This window comes from Anopheles marshallii, chromosome X (genome assembly GCF_943734725.1).
Source record: "Anopheles marshallii chromosome X, idAnoMarsDA_429_01, whole genome shotgun sequence".
In the NCBI taxonomy this organism is placed as follows: domain Eukaryota; kingdom Metazoa; phylum Arthropoda; class Insecta; order Diptera; family Culicidae; genus Anopheles; species Anopheles marshallii.
This window is the reverse complement of record NC_071325.1, coordinates 10,289,771-10,305,869: the sequence shown is the minus strand read 5'-3', so window position 1 is coordinate 10,305,869 and position 16,099 is coordinate 10,289,771. Positions and strand designations below refer to the sequence as shown.

At 49.2% G+C, this 16,099-nt stretch overlaps 1 protein-coding gene across 1 annotated transcript; it reads left to right on the top strand.

The window, feature by feature from the left end:
• The first annotated feature begins 1,528 nt into the window (after positions 1-1,528).
• On the top strand, positions 1,529-11,045 carry LOC128718017 (phospholipid-transporting ATPase IF). Its single transcript, XM_053811695.1, has 7 exons — positions 1,529-1,639; positions 6,221-6,425; positions 6,509-7,611; positions 7,700-8,358; positions 8,433-9,752; positions 9,838-10,167; positions 10,820-11,045. Exons 1-7 carry the CDS (start codon positions 1,529-1,531, stop codon positions 11,043-11,045), a joined length of 3,954 nt encoding a protein of 1,317 aa, XP_053667670.1.
• Positions 11,046-16,099: the final 5,054 nt, after the last annotated feature.

The following is a 16,099-nucleotide window of genomic DNA, read 5'->3' as shown; positions in this document are numbered from 1 at the left end:
TACGGAAGCGGCAGGGTAGAGTGTTGATGGAGAAGAGGGGGGAAGGGGAGAGACTAAATGATATCATATGGGTACGCGCTTATCTTATCTGACCGGTTGTAAGTTTCGGCAGCTTAGAAGCATCGAACTTCAACCAGCGCTCCCCAAGGTGCGCATTATTGCAGAAATGCTATTGTAACACTTGCGCGCCCCATCGGTAATACACACCGTACCGGCCGTTTGCGAGAAAAGAACAGCGGCATGAATGGCGCTGCTTTGGCACCGGGAAAACGTAGCTTGCAAGGGTATGCGGTCAAGCGGGATAAGGAGAGAATGGTTTGTGTGTGTTGGATTTGCCGCTCATGATAATGGAATAAGCACAACCCTCTGGGCCAGTTGTGTGATTTGTCATCGCTTTCCTCGCACTCATTTCCGCCTACACGGCTGGGTGGCATCGTCTGTCGAACGGGTTGCGAGGAAATCAACAGCACACCTTCACTAACACACAGCGGCGACCGTCGCGGGTAACCATAGCAACGGCGACCACCGCTTCGTAAGGATCGTTCGTTCTGCAACCGGTGCGCGCGATCGTGTGCGTGCAGTGCTTGCGGCTGGGTGTGTATGTGATCCTCAAGCGAGAGAGATGAAAACTGCTAGTATTCTCAGTGGATAAGCGGCCGCGTACGGCATCATTCAGTGTTTGCACACGGTCTAAGCTGGATGCGTCGGTTCGCTGCTGGAGTGGCTAAGGCAGCGAGAGGCGTTGTGCCTCACGTTGGGTGTTTCACTAAGTTGAGATCCTTAAGAGGGAATTGTGTGTGTGTGTGTTTTTGTTGTTGTTTTAATTATTTCATCTCGGATATCACCTTTTCGCGACCGTCGAATTGTGTTGTGAAGCGCGCGTGTGACCAGTGAGCATATCTGTAGCAAGACACGTACGAAGGTGTACAGTCACGCGCAAGAGTTAACACCGCACCAGCCACACATTAGGTCCATTGTGCCGTGGTGTAGTTGCTAATTGTCAATACCCTCCCCCCGCGTCTTACAGCGACTATTAGCTGCATGCAGTACAATCAACAATCAGGTGTCACTTATCCGCCAGGTCCTATGCAGTTTTGTGTTCTCCGGTCCGGAAGTGTATCGGCGATTGGTGATGCGCTTTGCACACCCAACCGTACGCGCTTTTCACACGCATAATGGTTCAAGGTGATGATTTTGGTGATCAGTATTAAAGACAGTGATAGATGAGTGTACGCGCACAACCACTGCAAACAAAAAACCGCCAAACTGGAATCCACAATACCCGAACCCGCAAAAACCCTCAGTCAGTGGACATCAATCAAACGGAGCGCATGTCCGTGCGTATCCGTAACATTCAAACGTAACGAGCCCTTATCTGTTCGAACACCGATCAAATCTTCTGTTTGCCACCGTCTCCTGCAGTCCCGGTTGTGTCAAGTGTTGTTGCCTTAGATAGGGGTTTTTGCAACAAATATCGGCGTGTATAGCACAAGTACGTCATTCCGGACCATCCTTCCAGCAGTGCATTATGACGCCAGAATTCGAAACACTCGCCGACTCGGCGGAGAATGAGCGGGGCCCGAGCCGTTCCTATCGTGCGATAAGTTCGCGCTGGTATAAGCTTTACTGCCGATGCAAGGTAAGGCCAAACAAAAAAAGCCCAGCGAGAATACGCTGGGAAATCCTTTTCAGTGCACCCAGCAATCAGTGCGATTTAGGTTTAATGTATCGTTCGCAAAGGCAAAAAACGAAATGGATAAGCTGCATATTTTTTTTTTTTATAGGTGTGTATCCATCTTTGTGAAAATTGGAAAATTTCTGCACGAAATGCACGGTGGTGGTGCGAGGATGGAGAGTGCGGAACGAGAGTGGCGATCCCACTTGCGTGAAGAGACGTTAGCAGTACGCCCATTATGTTTACGATCGCCCAACATGTTTCGCAATGGCACAGCGATCCTGAACACTTTCGTTAGTTCCGGTCGTGCAAGAACAACGCATTTTTATTGTACTGTTTTCTTTGTGCCTCCTCGGCCCACAGCACCGAACCCTTCCCCTGTCCCGTGTTCCGTACCGTACGCGAGTCATATCGCCGTGTCATGGGCGCGTCATGCAGTAGCGCGACGATATGTGCAAGATGCTTTATGGGTTTGGTCGCAACGTCTTGGTGCGTGCACGGGCGGTGTGCAACGGACGTTTCGTTGCTCCATGTTCGGTTATTTTCACTTCAGATAAGCATTTTGCGAAACGATGCTGTACAATTTTTCCCCAACCGAACGCTCCCGTTCGATAATCAAGAGGCAATGGCGTACACAGCAAACAAACAAAAAGAAAAAATGTTGTGCAAAACAACGCCAAGGTGGAAGAGAGCATGCAGTTTATGTTCGCTTTTGAACGACACAAAGCGAGCAATTGAAAAAAAAAACGTGCGGAAGAAAGTGTGCTGCTGTAAAACTATTGAAAACAAAACAAACCAAAAAAACATGCACGTGGAGCATTGGGTGCTATGCTGTTTAGAAGCATTTTTGCAGGGAAGAAAGAAAAATTCTGCTGACCCACTGCGGCAGCCACCCCGCCGCAAATGCACCGGAAGAAGGTTTATTGCCTCTTTGCAACAATCGCCTCACCAGCACTAGACGCCTGTTTTAATGACTTTTGGGCGAAGCGAATGAATGGAAGCATACAGCAAAACAAACGCACCAATAGCAACGCGGCGGGCTAGAACAAAAAAAAATGGCTCACCGTTCACCAGTGGGTCAGGAGCAATAAACCACCACGTGTGGAAGCTGCAGTGACGACTTCTCGTCGCTGCCTCAACCGGTTAGGTGGGGAGGGGAGGAAGGTGTACATCCCAAGGGGGACGCAAAACCGTTGGTTGTGCCTTAAGGGATTTATGTGGGGATTGGATGGAATATGATTGGCATATGTCCCTGCAGAGCTTTAGCGCGCACGAGAAGATGCAATTTTAGCAGTGTATTGTTGTACCGCCAATATCGTTTCAATATCACTTTGGTAGCGTTTTATAGCATGGCCTTGCGTATATCGAGCGCACCATTTCACATCGGGACCGGGAAGAGATGTTTTAAAAGATTCCATAAAAGGAAAAAAAAAACCATCATCATCATAATAGCATAGCTCTTGCCACTCTCTGTAATGAAGTCATAAAAGGAATCGTTCCTTATACTCTAGAATAGAACTCCAGTACGACAGCAGCTTATGGCACTACCACCAATTATGCTAATTGGTTTGCAAATCACTTTATCGACATTTTTATTGGTGATTAAGCAATGAGGACGCAGTCAGGGTTGTTAACCACTGGACCAATGATCAATAGGTTCGATAAAATTTTTAAAATACGATTAAACAGTACAGAGCACAAGCTATTGTTATACTTATTTAAAATACTTTTATACTTATGTAAATTCTTCGAAGAAGACAAAATACCTGCTTTCCGGAGATTCAGCCCGTGATAGGGTCCAACTGGGAGGCAGCGTACCAGTCGACGGCGACAACCGCGAGGTGGTAAAAGAATTCTGTTATCTTGGAGCGGTCGTTAGTTCGGACAACGACATCACCAGCAAAATCCGAAGACGCATTGTGCAGGGGAATCGTGCATACAACGGGCTCCACCATCTGCTAAGATCCAGAAGACTTCGATACCGCACGAAACGTGAGATATATCGCACATTGACTCACCCGGTGGTCCTCTATGGACACGAGTCTTGGACCATACGAGCGGAGGATGCAAACGTTCCGGGCGGACCATATTGGGCGGTGTGTTCGTGCATGGAGTGTGGAGGAGGAGGATGAACCACGAGCTTGCTGAGCTGTACGACGAACCGGACTGCTAACCGGGCAGGATAGCTGGGGCATGTTATGCGGATGCTGGACTTATGTCCCACCAAGAAGATGATCGACAGCGATACGCCGTTAGGCATCAGGTTGGCATCGCAGCGTGCTTGTTGGCTGGATTAGGTGAAGCAAAACCTGTCGGAAAGCGGAAAGTCTTGGAAAGTCTTCACGGATGGAAAGCTGCAGTCAGGGACCGAGTATCCTCGAGAATAATTGTTGACCAGGCCAAGTCACGACGACGTGCTGCATTGTGACCAGGCCAACGAGAGAGAAAGAGAGAGAGAGAGAGAGAGAGAGAGAGAGAGAGAGAGAGAGAGAGTAAAATCTCGTACTTCGTATTTGTATTTGACAGGCTTTTTGAACATTCGATTTAAAAATACTCCTTTTGACACCGCAAGTCCTTTTAACACTTGTATCAACCTGTCACGAGGGTACACGAGGTGCAACGAAAATTCACTTGTGTTCTGCTAGCCAAAAAGACGCTCGAATGAGCGCCGGCACGTGCTTATATCTTGTCGATCCTCGGTCGTCAACGAACCCTCTCCGGTTATCGCTCCAACGCTGCTCCGGGCTCCTTCGGGTTCTGCGAGTCGACTGCGGCGCCCTCTGTGGGGAAACACCGTAACCTCGATTGGCTCTTGGATCGAACTGTTTACATTTTTTTACAACAGTATCGCTTTATGAGCTTCATATGTTACACGAGCCAGAAGAAAGTGGCACGCTCGATTTGCTTGGGAATTTTGTCTGCGATGTGAGAATTACCGTGTACAACTGGTCCAAATCGATGTATTTGTATTCGTAAAGAATCGACATTATACAGGGCCTATCAAAACAGTGAATCTGATTCAAAACCGACGTGCTGTAAGACCAGAAAGTTGTGGCCAAAACGTCGGTTAAATCGTTCCGAAACCAGGACGTCCCCCCCTTGGAGGCTACACCTGCCGTCCGAAAGGATCGCAACTAGCAGAAAGTGAACACTATGCAGATTTTAAAACTATAATGTGTAGCCAGTGGCGGATCAAATCCCTTGGAGGTACTGAGCGGAATGATCGTTGGGGTCCCTAATTAAAAAAAAAAAACATTGCGATACATTTCGGGCCCCCTTTAACATACGAAGAAGGTTAAAGCGGCGATTGGCGGGCCCATTTATGGCATAATTCATACACTTTTTCCCACCAAACAGCTTTTCGCCGGGGGCCCTTCTACACGGCAAGACCCTAGGCGGCCGCCTACTCCGTCCACTGATTAGTTCCGCTCAAACTGAGAACTATATCAAAGCAGCGTATGAACATGCCGCGCCGATAATGACGCATATTGAATGTTGCACATTTGTATTCGAACCCGTTGATCAACGGTGTATAACGGTTGAACCGCGCGAGAATGGGTTCGTCGATGGTGATAATATTTTTTACGACCATAACGTAACGATTACAGCACCACATGGCGGAGCGACAGGTGCGACAAAGAAACTCTTTGAAAAAGTGGGACCAACACGTTCATTCCATTGGGGATGAATCACCAGTAGTTGGAGAGATTAATTATAGGCAGAATTGGCGTTGCAGTTTGTTGAATAGCAGTGGCGGTGTAGTGGGTGCGGCGCCGGTCTTCACACGATTGGAATAGGTCTAAAATTCCGGACCCATCATCTCCCACGTACGGAGAGCTACTTGACATTGAAGATCCAGCTTTTTATTAGACTGTATCCAGTAGTAGTAGTAGTAGTAGTAGTAGTAGTAGTAGTAGTAGTAGTAGTAGTATTAGTAGAGGCGTGACTCTTTCGAAATCAGAGTGTTCTCTTTATTGGCATTTGGATGGATTTATAGAAATTGGAATAGAAAGCAACTTGTGGTGATAGTTTTACTTTCCAAATGGAAAGGATTTTGCAGTTGATGATAGATCTCATCGTACTATTTGCTTCAGTACGCACGTGTAGTCCCTAGAGTTGGGTTACAAGAACTAACCCTGTACAGTTCGGATCAGTTCTTTGAAGCGTGAACGAACGAACTGTCTATATGGACAGGTCGGGTACTCGGGTAATTAATATAACGAGCTGTGAAGAAGGTTAAATAACGCACATTGGATATTCGATACTGCGCTTGTAACGCAGGTTGAACGGAATGTAACGTAGGTGAAGCGACCTGTAACGGTGCCAGTTGAACGAACGATGTGAACGAATCGAAGAGACATATTTGTTTTTGTGAGCGCCATAAGAACGAACGATCTGTACCGTTCGTACCGCTCTTCGCAAACGATCGAACCAGTTCGTTCAAGTTTATCACACCGCAAATGATTACCAAACCCTAGTAGTCCCGCCGAGTCGGTGTTTTGAAGATATCGATAGTAATTGTTCAACACTGATTTTCTTCCGTAGGGTAACCGCGTGTCACAGGAATCGGAGTCACTGAGCGTGAAGGTGGGTTGTGACGTGCAGGAGGAGAAACAGTCGGGCGAGACGAATCGCATCAAGTCGACCAAATATACGCTGCTTACCTTCCTGCCGCTCAACCTGTTTGAGCAGTTTCGCCGTATCGCTAACCTGTACTTCCTGTTCATGACCGTCATATCGATAGTGATAGGTAAGAGATAAGCCGTACGCTGGTACCGTCCCTGTTTTTTACGTTCTCGCCGGTTCTCCCTTCCTCAAAAAAAAAAAAAACAGATAGTCCGGTCTCGCCGATGACGTCCCTGGTGCCGCTAGTGTTTGTGATCGCGGTTACGGCGGCAAAGCAAGGTTACGAAAGCTTTCTGCGCTATCGGGCGGATAATATGGTGAACTTCTCGCCGGTGACGGTGATCCGGAGCGGCGAAACGATAGACATCCGGTGCCAGGACATTCGCCGCGGTGACCTTGTGCTGATGTCGCGGGACTGCGACATACCGTGCGATATCGTGCTGCTGCAGAGCTCGGACGAGTATGGCCGGTGTTACGTGACCACCGCCAACCTGGACGGTGAGACAAACCTGAAGACTATGGCTGCGCCCAAGGGTGTGCCGAGTGTGCCACCGGAGCGGCTCCACACGGTTGGGCGGATCGAGTACGAGCGGCCCCACACCGATCTGTACAGCTTCAATGGGCGCATCGAGCTGGCGGAAATGCATGTGCATGGTGGTGAGCACAGTGTCCTACCGCTGGCAGCCGAAAATCTGCTACTGCGGGGCAGTCGCATCCGCAACACCGAGTGGGCCATCGGGTGTGCCGTATATACCGGACAGCAGACCAAGCTGGCCCTTAACAGCCGCATGACCACGAGCAAGATGAGCTCCAGCGAGCGATACGTCAACAAGTATCTGGTATTCTTTCTGGTGCTGTTGGTCGTCATCGTCACGGTGAGCTACTTCCTCAAGCGGTACAACGATGAGTATCGGATGGAGCACAACCTTTACCTTGGGGAGATACTGTCGAACTATCGCGTATCGCAGTTTCTGCAGGACTACTTCTCGTTTCTTATACTGTTCAACTATCTGATACCGATCTCGCTGTACGTGACGATCGAGATGGCCAAGTTTCTCGGCGGCTTCTATCTCGAGTGGGATCCGGACCTGTACGACGAGGAGACGGACCAACCGTGCATCGTCAACACCTCGGACATCAACGAAGAGCTCGGCCAGGTGTCGTTGCTGTTCTCCGACAAAACTGGTACGCTCACGAAGAACATTATGATATTCCAACAGTGCTCAATCAGTGGGCGCCAGTACGAGCAGAAAGGGCGTCGCCTGCAAGAGGTCGGTCGGCAGCGTGCATTAAAAATCAACGAGCTGACGGTGAGTAGTGGCGAGAGAGTCAGTGGTTGTTGGAGTACCGTTTAACGTTTGGGGAGGGTTTTGGTTGTGTTTATTTGATCGGTTTCAGAGTCAGGTGTATGATTTCTTCCAAGCGTTAGCCGTGTGTCACACGGTACAGGTAGCCGGTAACTACACAAAAGAAGCGGAAGAAGAGAGAAGAAACGAACCGATAAAGGAAGAAGGAAGTGAAGTGCTGCTGGAGGAATCGTTGACCACCGGAGATACAACCCCTGACGTAGCATCGGTATCAACTGCTCCCGTACTGGATAGCCAACAGATCGCGAAACCGGATAGCCAACTAACACCGAATGCATCACGTCCCCAGAGCATGTACGAGACGCAGGAGACTAGCTTCATGGTGCAGCCGAACCATTTCGGCAGCAACGGTAACCTGCAACTGCCGGAGATGCAGCCCGAGTTGAAGCGCACCATATCGGCGTACGAGGAGAAACCGACCATGCTGCCGTTTGGCGATACGAAGCCGCTCGGCCATCGGCGCACCCAGTCGCACGTACCGTTCAGTGTGAATCGTCCAAAGAGCTACCATATAGCCATTAACGGTACCGGGGCGGTACCCCGACCGGTGGTGACGTTGCGCCGTAACCGTGGCTCCTATCTGTCCCGTTCGATCCGGGAGTCGTACGCAGCACCGGCGTACAACGAATCCGCTCTCATACAGCGACAGGAGTCGCATCTGCGGCAGCGGGAAGTCGACTCATTCATACGGTAAGTCCCAAAAAACACCAGGCGTCTCCATTAGCCGCAGTGACAATCGTCATTCGTGTGCTTTATTGTTGCAGCAAGATGGACTATCAAGCATCGAGCCCGGACGAGAAAGCGTTGGTGGAGGCGTGTGCACGTATGGGTTTGGTGTACGTCGGGGAGGATGGGGACAAGATGCAGATCAAGTTGCGCCGGTCGTGCGTGCGCCCCAATGCGCGGTCGCGGCTCGGTGAGATACCGGACGAGGAGTTGGTACAGTACGAGCGGCTGGCCGTGCTGGAATTTACCTCCGACCGGAAGCGAATGAGCATCATCGTGAGGGACACGTACGGCCAGATCTGGCTGTACACCAAGGGTGCCGAAAGTCATGTCCTGCCACTGTGCGCCGACTCACCGCTCATCGAGACGACCCAGCGCCATATTGACGAGTTTGCGAGGCTAGGTTTGCGTACGCTTGCTGTTGCCCGACGGCGGCTGTCGGAGCAGGAGTTCCGCACGTTCAGCGATGAGCTGATCGAGGCCGGCAGTTCGTTGGTTGATCGGGTAGAACTGGTAGCCGCATGCCAGAGCCGCATCGAGCGGAATTTGGAGCTGCTCGGTGCAACGGCCGTAGAGGATGCCTTGCAGGACGATGTGCAGAGTACGCTGCAGGCACTCGGGGCCGCTGGCATCCGGGTGTGGGTACTGACCGGTGACAAGGTGGAGACTGCACTGAACATTGCCGTGAGCTGCGGCCACATACCGGACGGTGCGGCCCGCTACTTTATCACCGACTGTCGCACGCCGGAGCAGTTGCAGCAGCATCTCGACACGCTGGCGCTGGAGATGTTCCGCGAGCGTGACAAACCCTTTTCGCTGCTGATTGACGGTGCCAGTCTGGCGATCGCACTCGAATCCCACGGCGATCAGTTCCGCGATATCAGTGAGCGGTGTCGAGCGGTACTGTGCTGTCGGTTGAGTCCGCTGCAGAAGTGTAAAGTGGTGCAGCTCATGAAGACGGCAGAGAGTGCGCCGGTAACGGCAGCGATCGGGGACGGTGCTAATGACGTGTCGATGATCCAGGAGGCACACGTCGGTTTGGGCATTGTCGGTCGCGAAGGTCGACAGGCAGCCCGGTGTGCCGATTACGCGTTTGCGAAGTTCTGCATGCTGAAGAAGCTGTTGCTGGTGCACGGTCACTACTTCAGTACGCGGCTTGCCGTGCTGGTGCTGTACTTCTTCTACAAAAACCTCGTGTTCATGGGCATACAGCTGTACTTCCAGATACACAGTCTCTTCTCCAACCAGTCGGTGTACGATTCGGTGTTTCTCACCCTCTACAACGTTGTGTACACCGCCATCCCGGTGCTGGTGTTGGCGCTTACCGAAAAACCCTACCAAGAGCAGACGCTACTTAAGTGAGCATATCGCACACAGCCGGTCCGTTGGTTGCCGCCTAATAATAAGGGTTGTTTTTTTTCTATTTCGTCTAACCCCATACAGAATGCCCTCGCTTTATCAGAAGGTGGCAGGAAATAAGCAATACGCGTGGAAATACTTTATCGGCTGGATGGTGCTCGGTATCTATCACTTCTCGATCATCTATTTCTTCACGTACGCTGAGTTTATCGAAAATCCGGCGGTGTACGCGTACTGGCCGGCTACCGTTAGCTTCCCGTGCTTCGGCACAATACTCATACACAACGTGGTTGTGCTCGTCAATCTGAAGCTGCTGATTGAATCGATCTACAAATCATACGTTTTTATCGCCACCGTCCTGCTGTCAATCTTTGCCTTCATGGGATCCACCTTTGTATATAACCTGCTGGACATGTAAGTATTAAGTTGCAGCCAACAGGTACATCTGTGCTCAAGTTGGAAAAATGGTATCATTAATCCTCAAAGATTCATGAATCCTCAAAAATTCGGGAATCTTCAATGATTCAAGAATCCTAAAAAAATCTTGCATCATCAAAAAATCTTGAATTCTCAAAGATTCATGTATCCTCAAAGGTATAATCCAATAATTTCCAAGATTCTTTTTTGTTATTGACTCCCCCTCCCCCTACACCGGATCAGAAGATGCCAAAAAAGGGCAATAGTTACTAGTTCTTCCAACTGCCAAGGCCTCCTCTGAGGTCTTCCGTCTATCAAGGCTTTGAGGATTCATGATTCAGAAGATCCTGATCCAGAAGATGTTAAATGTCGACAAACAATTCCACGATTATCTCACAATACGTTTCAGCGTGACTGAACTTAATACATCCCATAAGTACCCAAAATTACCCTTTTCCTAAACTAAACTATTTAAAGTGTCCAGTTTATTTTAGCTGATATCAGTAGATAATTGAAGAGTGTCTTTTGTGGCCACAGACATGTCATGTCTACCTTTACCAATTGAGCTTAAAATACCTGAAGCACTAGAAGAGAACGATCTGTGATTCCAACGATCTGTCATTAACCTGTCTTGTTTGCGATGTTTTAGCAATTACGACCAATCCATGCTGCACGTCTACAACAACCTGCTGTCGTCGTTGACGTTCTGGGCACTCAGCATTGTGATACTGATAGCGGCCTTTCTGCCGGACATGACGATGCTAGCGATACGGGCAATGGAGATCAAGCTCGGGCACATCTTTCCGGGCGGTGCCAAGTACCGGCGTGCACTGTTCCAACGGCGTGGGGAACAGCTGCAGTCAACTGATCTTTAAAACCAGCCCGTGGCCTTCCAGACGCAACAACCACTCGCACACGTGATGACTGCTTTACTTTTTCATGACCGTTCCGCCGAGGGTTGACGTACCCTGTGCGGGACTCGATGCCATAGATATCTTCGTAGCATGTAGCGTACAGGTTGTGGGTCGTTTGGTCCGTTCGGTCGTTTGCTTAGAGGATCTAGTTTCGTACGTTGCGTGTAGTGTTTTAAATTATTTTACCAAACTTTTGGAACCTATTTATTGTATAAGCGTTAGCGTTATGTGTGCGTTACATAGTTAAAGTCATTATATGCGAAGCGCATAGACGATTGCCTTCAAAACAGGGAGAACAACAGCAATATTTTATTAAAGTATTCCAGTGTCAGATGTGATGGTTAACTATTACTACCGTAGCAAAAATGTACGTAAGGGCCAGGTTTGTTGAAAAGTGAAAGATAATTGCGTACCCAGCATCGACCAAAACAGCAACCATACCCTTTGTCAGGTATTATGATTTTGTAAGGCGAGCTTTCTCGAGTTTAGGTAGGGTGAAGTTTGAGTGTAGTATAGAAGAGAACGGCAAAGTGAGCTAAATGGAAGTGAAATAACGACAACAAGAAGGGTTTCATTAACCGTAGAGTTAAGTTATTGCACTAAAAGCTAGAATTCACATCCCCCCCACCCCCTCTTCCCTCCCCGCCCGCGTCCCCCTCGCATCAATAATGCCTCGCGCTGCTTCTCGTACCGAATGTGTCGGTGGGTTGCTGTCTTACACTTCAGATCTCTTTTGTGTTGTATTTTTGTTTTGTTTTTAATATTCCTTGCAGCTAAATGTGCCATTTAAAAAACCACTGGCCAAAGAAGGAAACAAAAACAAAACCAAACCCCGTAGACCATTCGAATATGGGCGAACCACCGGTTGAGCTTTTATACACTTTCTTCCAACAGCGTGCTGGTTTATCTCGCGTTCGCGTTTTTTTCCTTCTTATTTTGCACTGCTGCAGACTGGCACAACAGGCTCTCGGTGAAGTTTTGTGTTTTCTCTTCCTTTTTTTTTTCGATGTTAAGAGGCCCATAAAATATGTACATTAAGAGGATTTTTATAAGAATATACAAGTGAGTGATTTACGAGCGTGGATTACTCTTGTTACCTTCGGCTGCCTGTTGATCGAGAAAAAGGGCATAAAGTTGACACACCCACACAAAAAAGGTTAAAACGAAGAAGTACGTAAAAAATGGCCCCCAATATGAACAGGAAAATGGATATGAAATTTTTTTTGTTCTGCTAGAATTAAGGTCAAACATTTGGAAGAATCGAGGTGTTCCTTCTTTTTATTTTAACTTTAAGCAAAATAAACGAATTGAAAATAATCTCTCCGAGTCACCATTATTGCCGGGCTTCGTGGGGTGGATGATGCTTCGGTTGTGGTGGATCACAATGACGATAAAGTTTTTTGCACAACCCGTTTCGGGGGGGTGTGTGGGGTGGTTGCACAACTTTAAGCACGTCCTGCGCGCCTAGCAAACCTAACCTTGAGGGGGCAACCGGCCGACGTCAGCGCATGCCGAGGAAAATTACTTGTGAATGGCATCTCCCGCGTAGCGCCTGACAGTAAGTAGGAGGGAATGGAAGAAAGCGGGAGGGGGGAGGGGAAGGAGAGGGGTTGGAAATTTGTCGCGCCGGAAAGATAACGCCGGAGCAGAAAGATATGCAAATTTTGTGCCATTTTTCCAACTTTCCACGTTTACCCCCACTGCCCCTGCAGCTCCGGGCAAACTCCCTCGCTCGCTCGCGCACTCGCTGGCCCGTGTGTCTAGGACAAAAGATTGATTTCGCTGCGCTGGACGGTGCTTCTTCAACAGTACGCAAACCATCATTATCGGTTTTTTGGTGGTTGACAACAACCGTGCTGGGATATTCACGTGGTGCGGCTAACCGGAAGCTGGCACTGTTTTCGAGGTCTCCACCTTAATAAATCAACTTATCGCTCGTCCAAGATTCGCCGTGGTTCTTGTGCCGTTGGGGGGGTGTAGTGGCCGTGGCGATGAACAACTGGTGAAGGTATGTTTGATTTATTTCTGTTTCAAAGGCACGACACGGTGGTGCAAACACGTGTAACATTCTTGGGTACCTGCAACTTGTAAGAAGTACCGTACATCTCAATTTCATGCCGAGGCTCTTGCTTCATTGCAAACAATAAACAGCGATATACGCGTTGTGGTGGCCGATTGTTTTTGGCCCCCGGGGCCGTGAAGGGGGGTTTACTTTCCTACGCACGCCACGTCCGCCCGGCGCGGCAATTGCGTGTATTCAATTTTCCCGCGCCCTGTTTTCATTTTCTTGCCTTTGTTCCCTCCCCCGTCCCGCACCCCCGACTATTTGGCAGCCACCTAGCTTCGGAGCGTTTATTTTTATTGAGAACTGTCACGCACGTGCTTGCTCATTTGCATCGAATTCTCCAGTCCAGTAGCGCTGGGTAAGCGTGAACGGCGCGTGACGCAAAGGCTCTCCCGCTACCGAATACATACGCAGGGCAGGCGTTGGTGTACCAGTGTCAGCATCTTGGCACAGGCTGATAAGGACACGCGCTGAGCAAAGCAGGCGCGCGCGAGAGCAACGCTCACCGGAACGGGAGCATAAACCCGTCGGTTCTCGGCCTGCTGACGGCGTTGTGGGCCTTACCGACTGGACTCGGTACCGCAGTCGTGAGTGAATCGTTGAATGAAGCGGTTGCTAAAGCTTGGACGGGTACGCTTCACAGTGCAGTGTCGGGTGACTTGGTTCGTTTCGTTGTTTGTTGTGGGGAAGGAAGGAGAAGGGTTTCTGGTAGCGGGCGGGGCAACCCCGTATTGCTGGTATTCTGGTTGGGGTCCACGCCACGTCCGGACGATGGACGATTCGCTTTGTTACGCTCGGCATTGAGTGGCACGGTGGTCGCTTGGCTTCGGGGGAGGGAGCTTGCTGGATGCCACACACCAACACTAAGCCCCCACGGCCCATGCACACGGCGGGTTTACGCGCGCCAGGTGTTGAAGGCATCAATCACAGTGTGGTTCGTTCCTTTCTTTACTTTTTGCGGTATTCCGCGCGTTGACACGTGGAGCACTGGGACTGCAATTTCCGAAACACACCACCACTCACCCCACAAACTGCAAGGTATTGAAGATTTTTTCCCTCCGCAGTTCGGGAAGTTGGGAACAAGCGGTAACGCAGCGCTACAGGAAAAGAAAAAAAATACTAGCGTGACGGAGAGGTTAAGTGCGTGTGAAGAAATAAGTAGTAAGGAATAAAAAAAAAAACTCACACACACACAACAAAAAGGGGTAGTAAAGGCAACAAAGGCACCGAAGGAAGTAACACCACGCCACATCTAAAGAGGACGCTCGAGTTTAACGCAAGGGAAAGGAACAAACAACAACAACGGCAAAAAGGCACCAAAACGTTAGTAACATCGACCGACAACAGGTAAGTGACACACACATGCCAAACCACTTGAACACTGGTAGCGTAATGTTAGTTCCGACTGGTTCATTTGCACAGCGTGTGGTTGATGGTACAGCCGTTTGTTTGGTAGAATTTTGTAACGTACTAAACCACGCCAGAATGAAAGAAACGCTACTAATCCAACAATCAACTACAAACCACCATCTCCCCAAAGATGGCACAAGGGGTTCCACCAATGTAGCAGTCCGTAACCGAACAATGTCGCGTACCTTACATTCTGCCCGTTTTGCTGCTGTCGCAAACGGCACAAGACTGTCACACGTTAGTAGACCCCTGTTGCGTGGTTCGGTATGTGTGTGCGGTGCGGAGCAAAAAAGAAACCATAAAGCAAATGACCATTCAACCCGTGCTTTCACTAATCGATCTCTGGTGTAAAGGTGTGCAGTGTGTTTCACCGCAGCAGTTGTTGGCGTGTGCGTGCGGCTGTGTGTTGCCCAGGTGGTTTTGTACCGCCTAATGCTAATGCCTTATTTCGGGTGCGTTTAATCTGATTGGGAACAATTTTGCAAACATCCATGCGAAATGGGGGGGTGTGGGTGGGGGGAAGGAGATGTGGTAGAGCTTAGCAGCAGCAGTGGGTTTTGGCTTTGTTTTTTTTTTATGTGTGTGGTGCTTTACTGAAGGTTATAATTAGCACTTCAAGTAGCTATATAATTCAATACAAGTCTGCCCCATTCCGTTGCCTGTATTACTAGCGTTTTATGCGTGGGTGTGAGTGTGGTTTTTTTTTGTTCCTCTACTCTCCACTTAACGCCCGCCTGTAGCTTCCAATAATGAAGAACATTAATACTGTCCAAATGTGCGCGGTTTCCTTTTCGCTTATGTTTAATTTCGATCCCTAATGCAGAATAATGGCGAAATGTTGGCGTCCTGCCCTCCAAAAAAAAAAAAAAAACCGCTCCTCTGGCTGTTCGCCGTCGTTTTTCGGAACGGCGTTTGGACGTGCTCGGATCACTTTTTCAATGTTTTTTTTTCCCCTATTTTTCCCCGCCCGTTTTTGGGTGGCGAGCAGTTTCTGTTTTCATTTCCCATTCGCCACGCAGCGGAGTTGACCCTTGGCCATATTATTTACACAGCTTACTTTCGAATTGAATTATCCAGCTCCTTGCGTTGGTGCACAATTCTGGGAAAGATGAGATACTTACCATTTCACCTTTCCCATCTTCGGGTGGGGAGAAACAAAAAAAAAACAATTGGGGGGTGGGGAAAACAAAACACGCTGGGCAGAGAAACCACTGGGCCCTGCGGCATCGAAACGATTGCCACAATTAACTTGAGAAAAGCAGGGATAATAAAGGTACTCCGCCTAAGCAGAGGAGCGAGACAAAAATCCCAACCGGACATTGGATCGGATGTTGAGGGTCGTCGACCATCAGGTGATTAATCAGTGCAGTTTCTTTTGGTCCTTATCTTCGCACCGGCGGTGGTTTGGGTGCGAGTCCTTTAAGGGATCGTTAAACCGAAAGTAATCCCTGGCACCCTGGGCCGCCTTGGTTTGTCTTGTGATGATCTTCGCATTTTTTTTTCTTTTCGGCCCCCGCCTTACCGAATGATGTTATCAAAC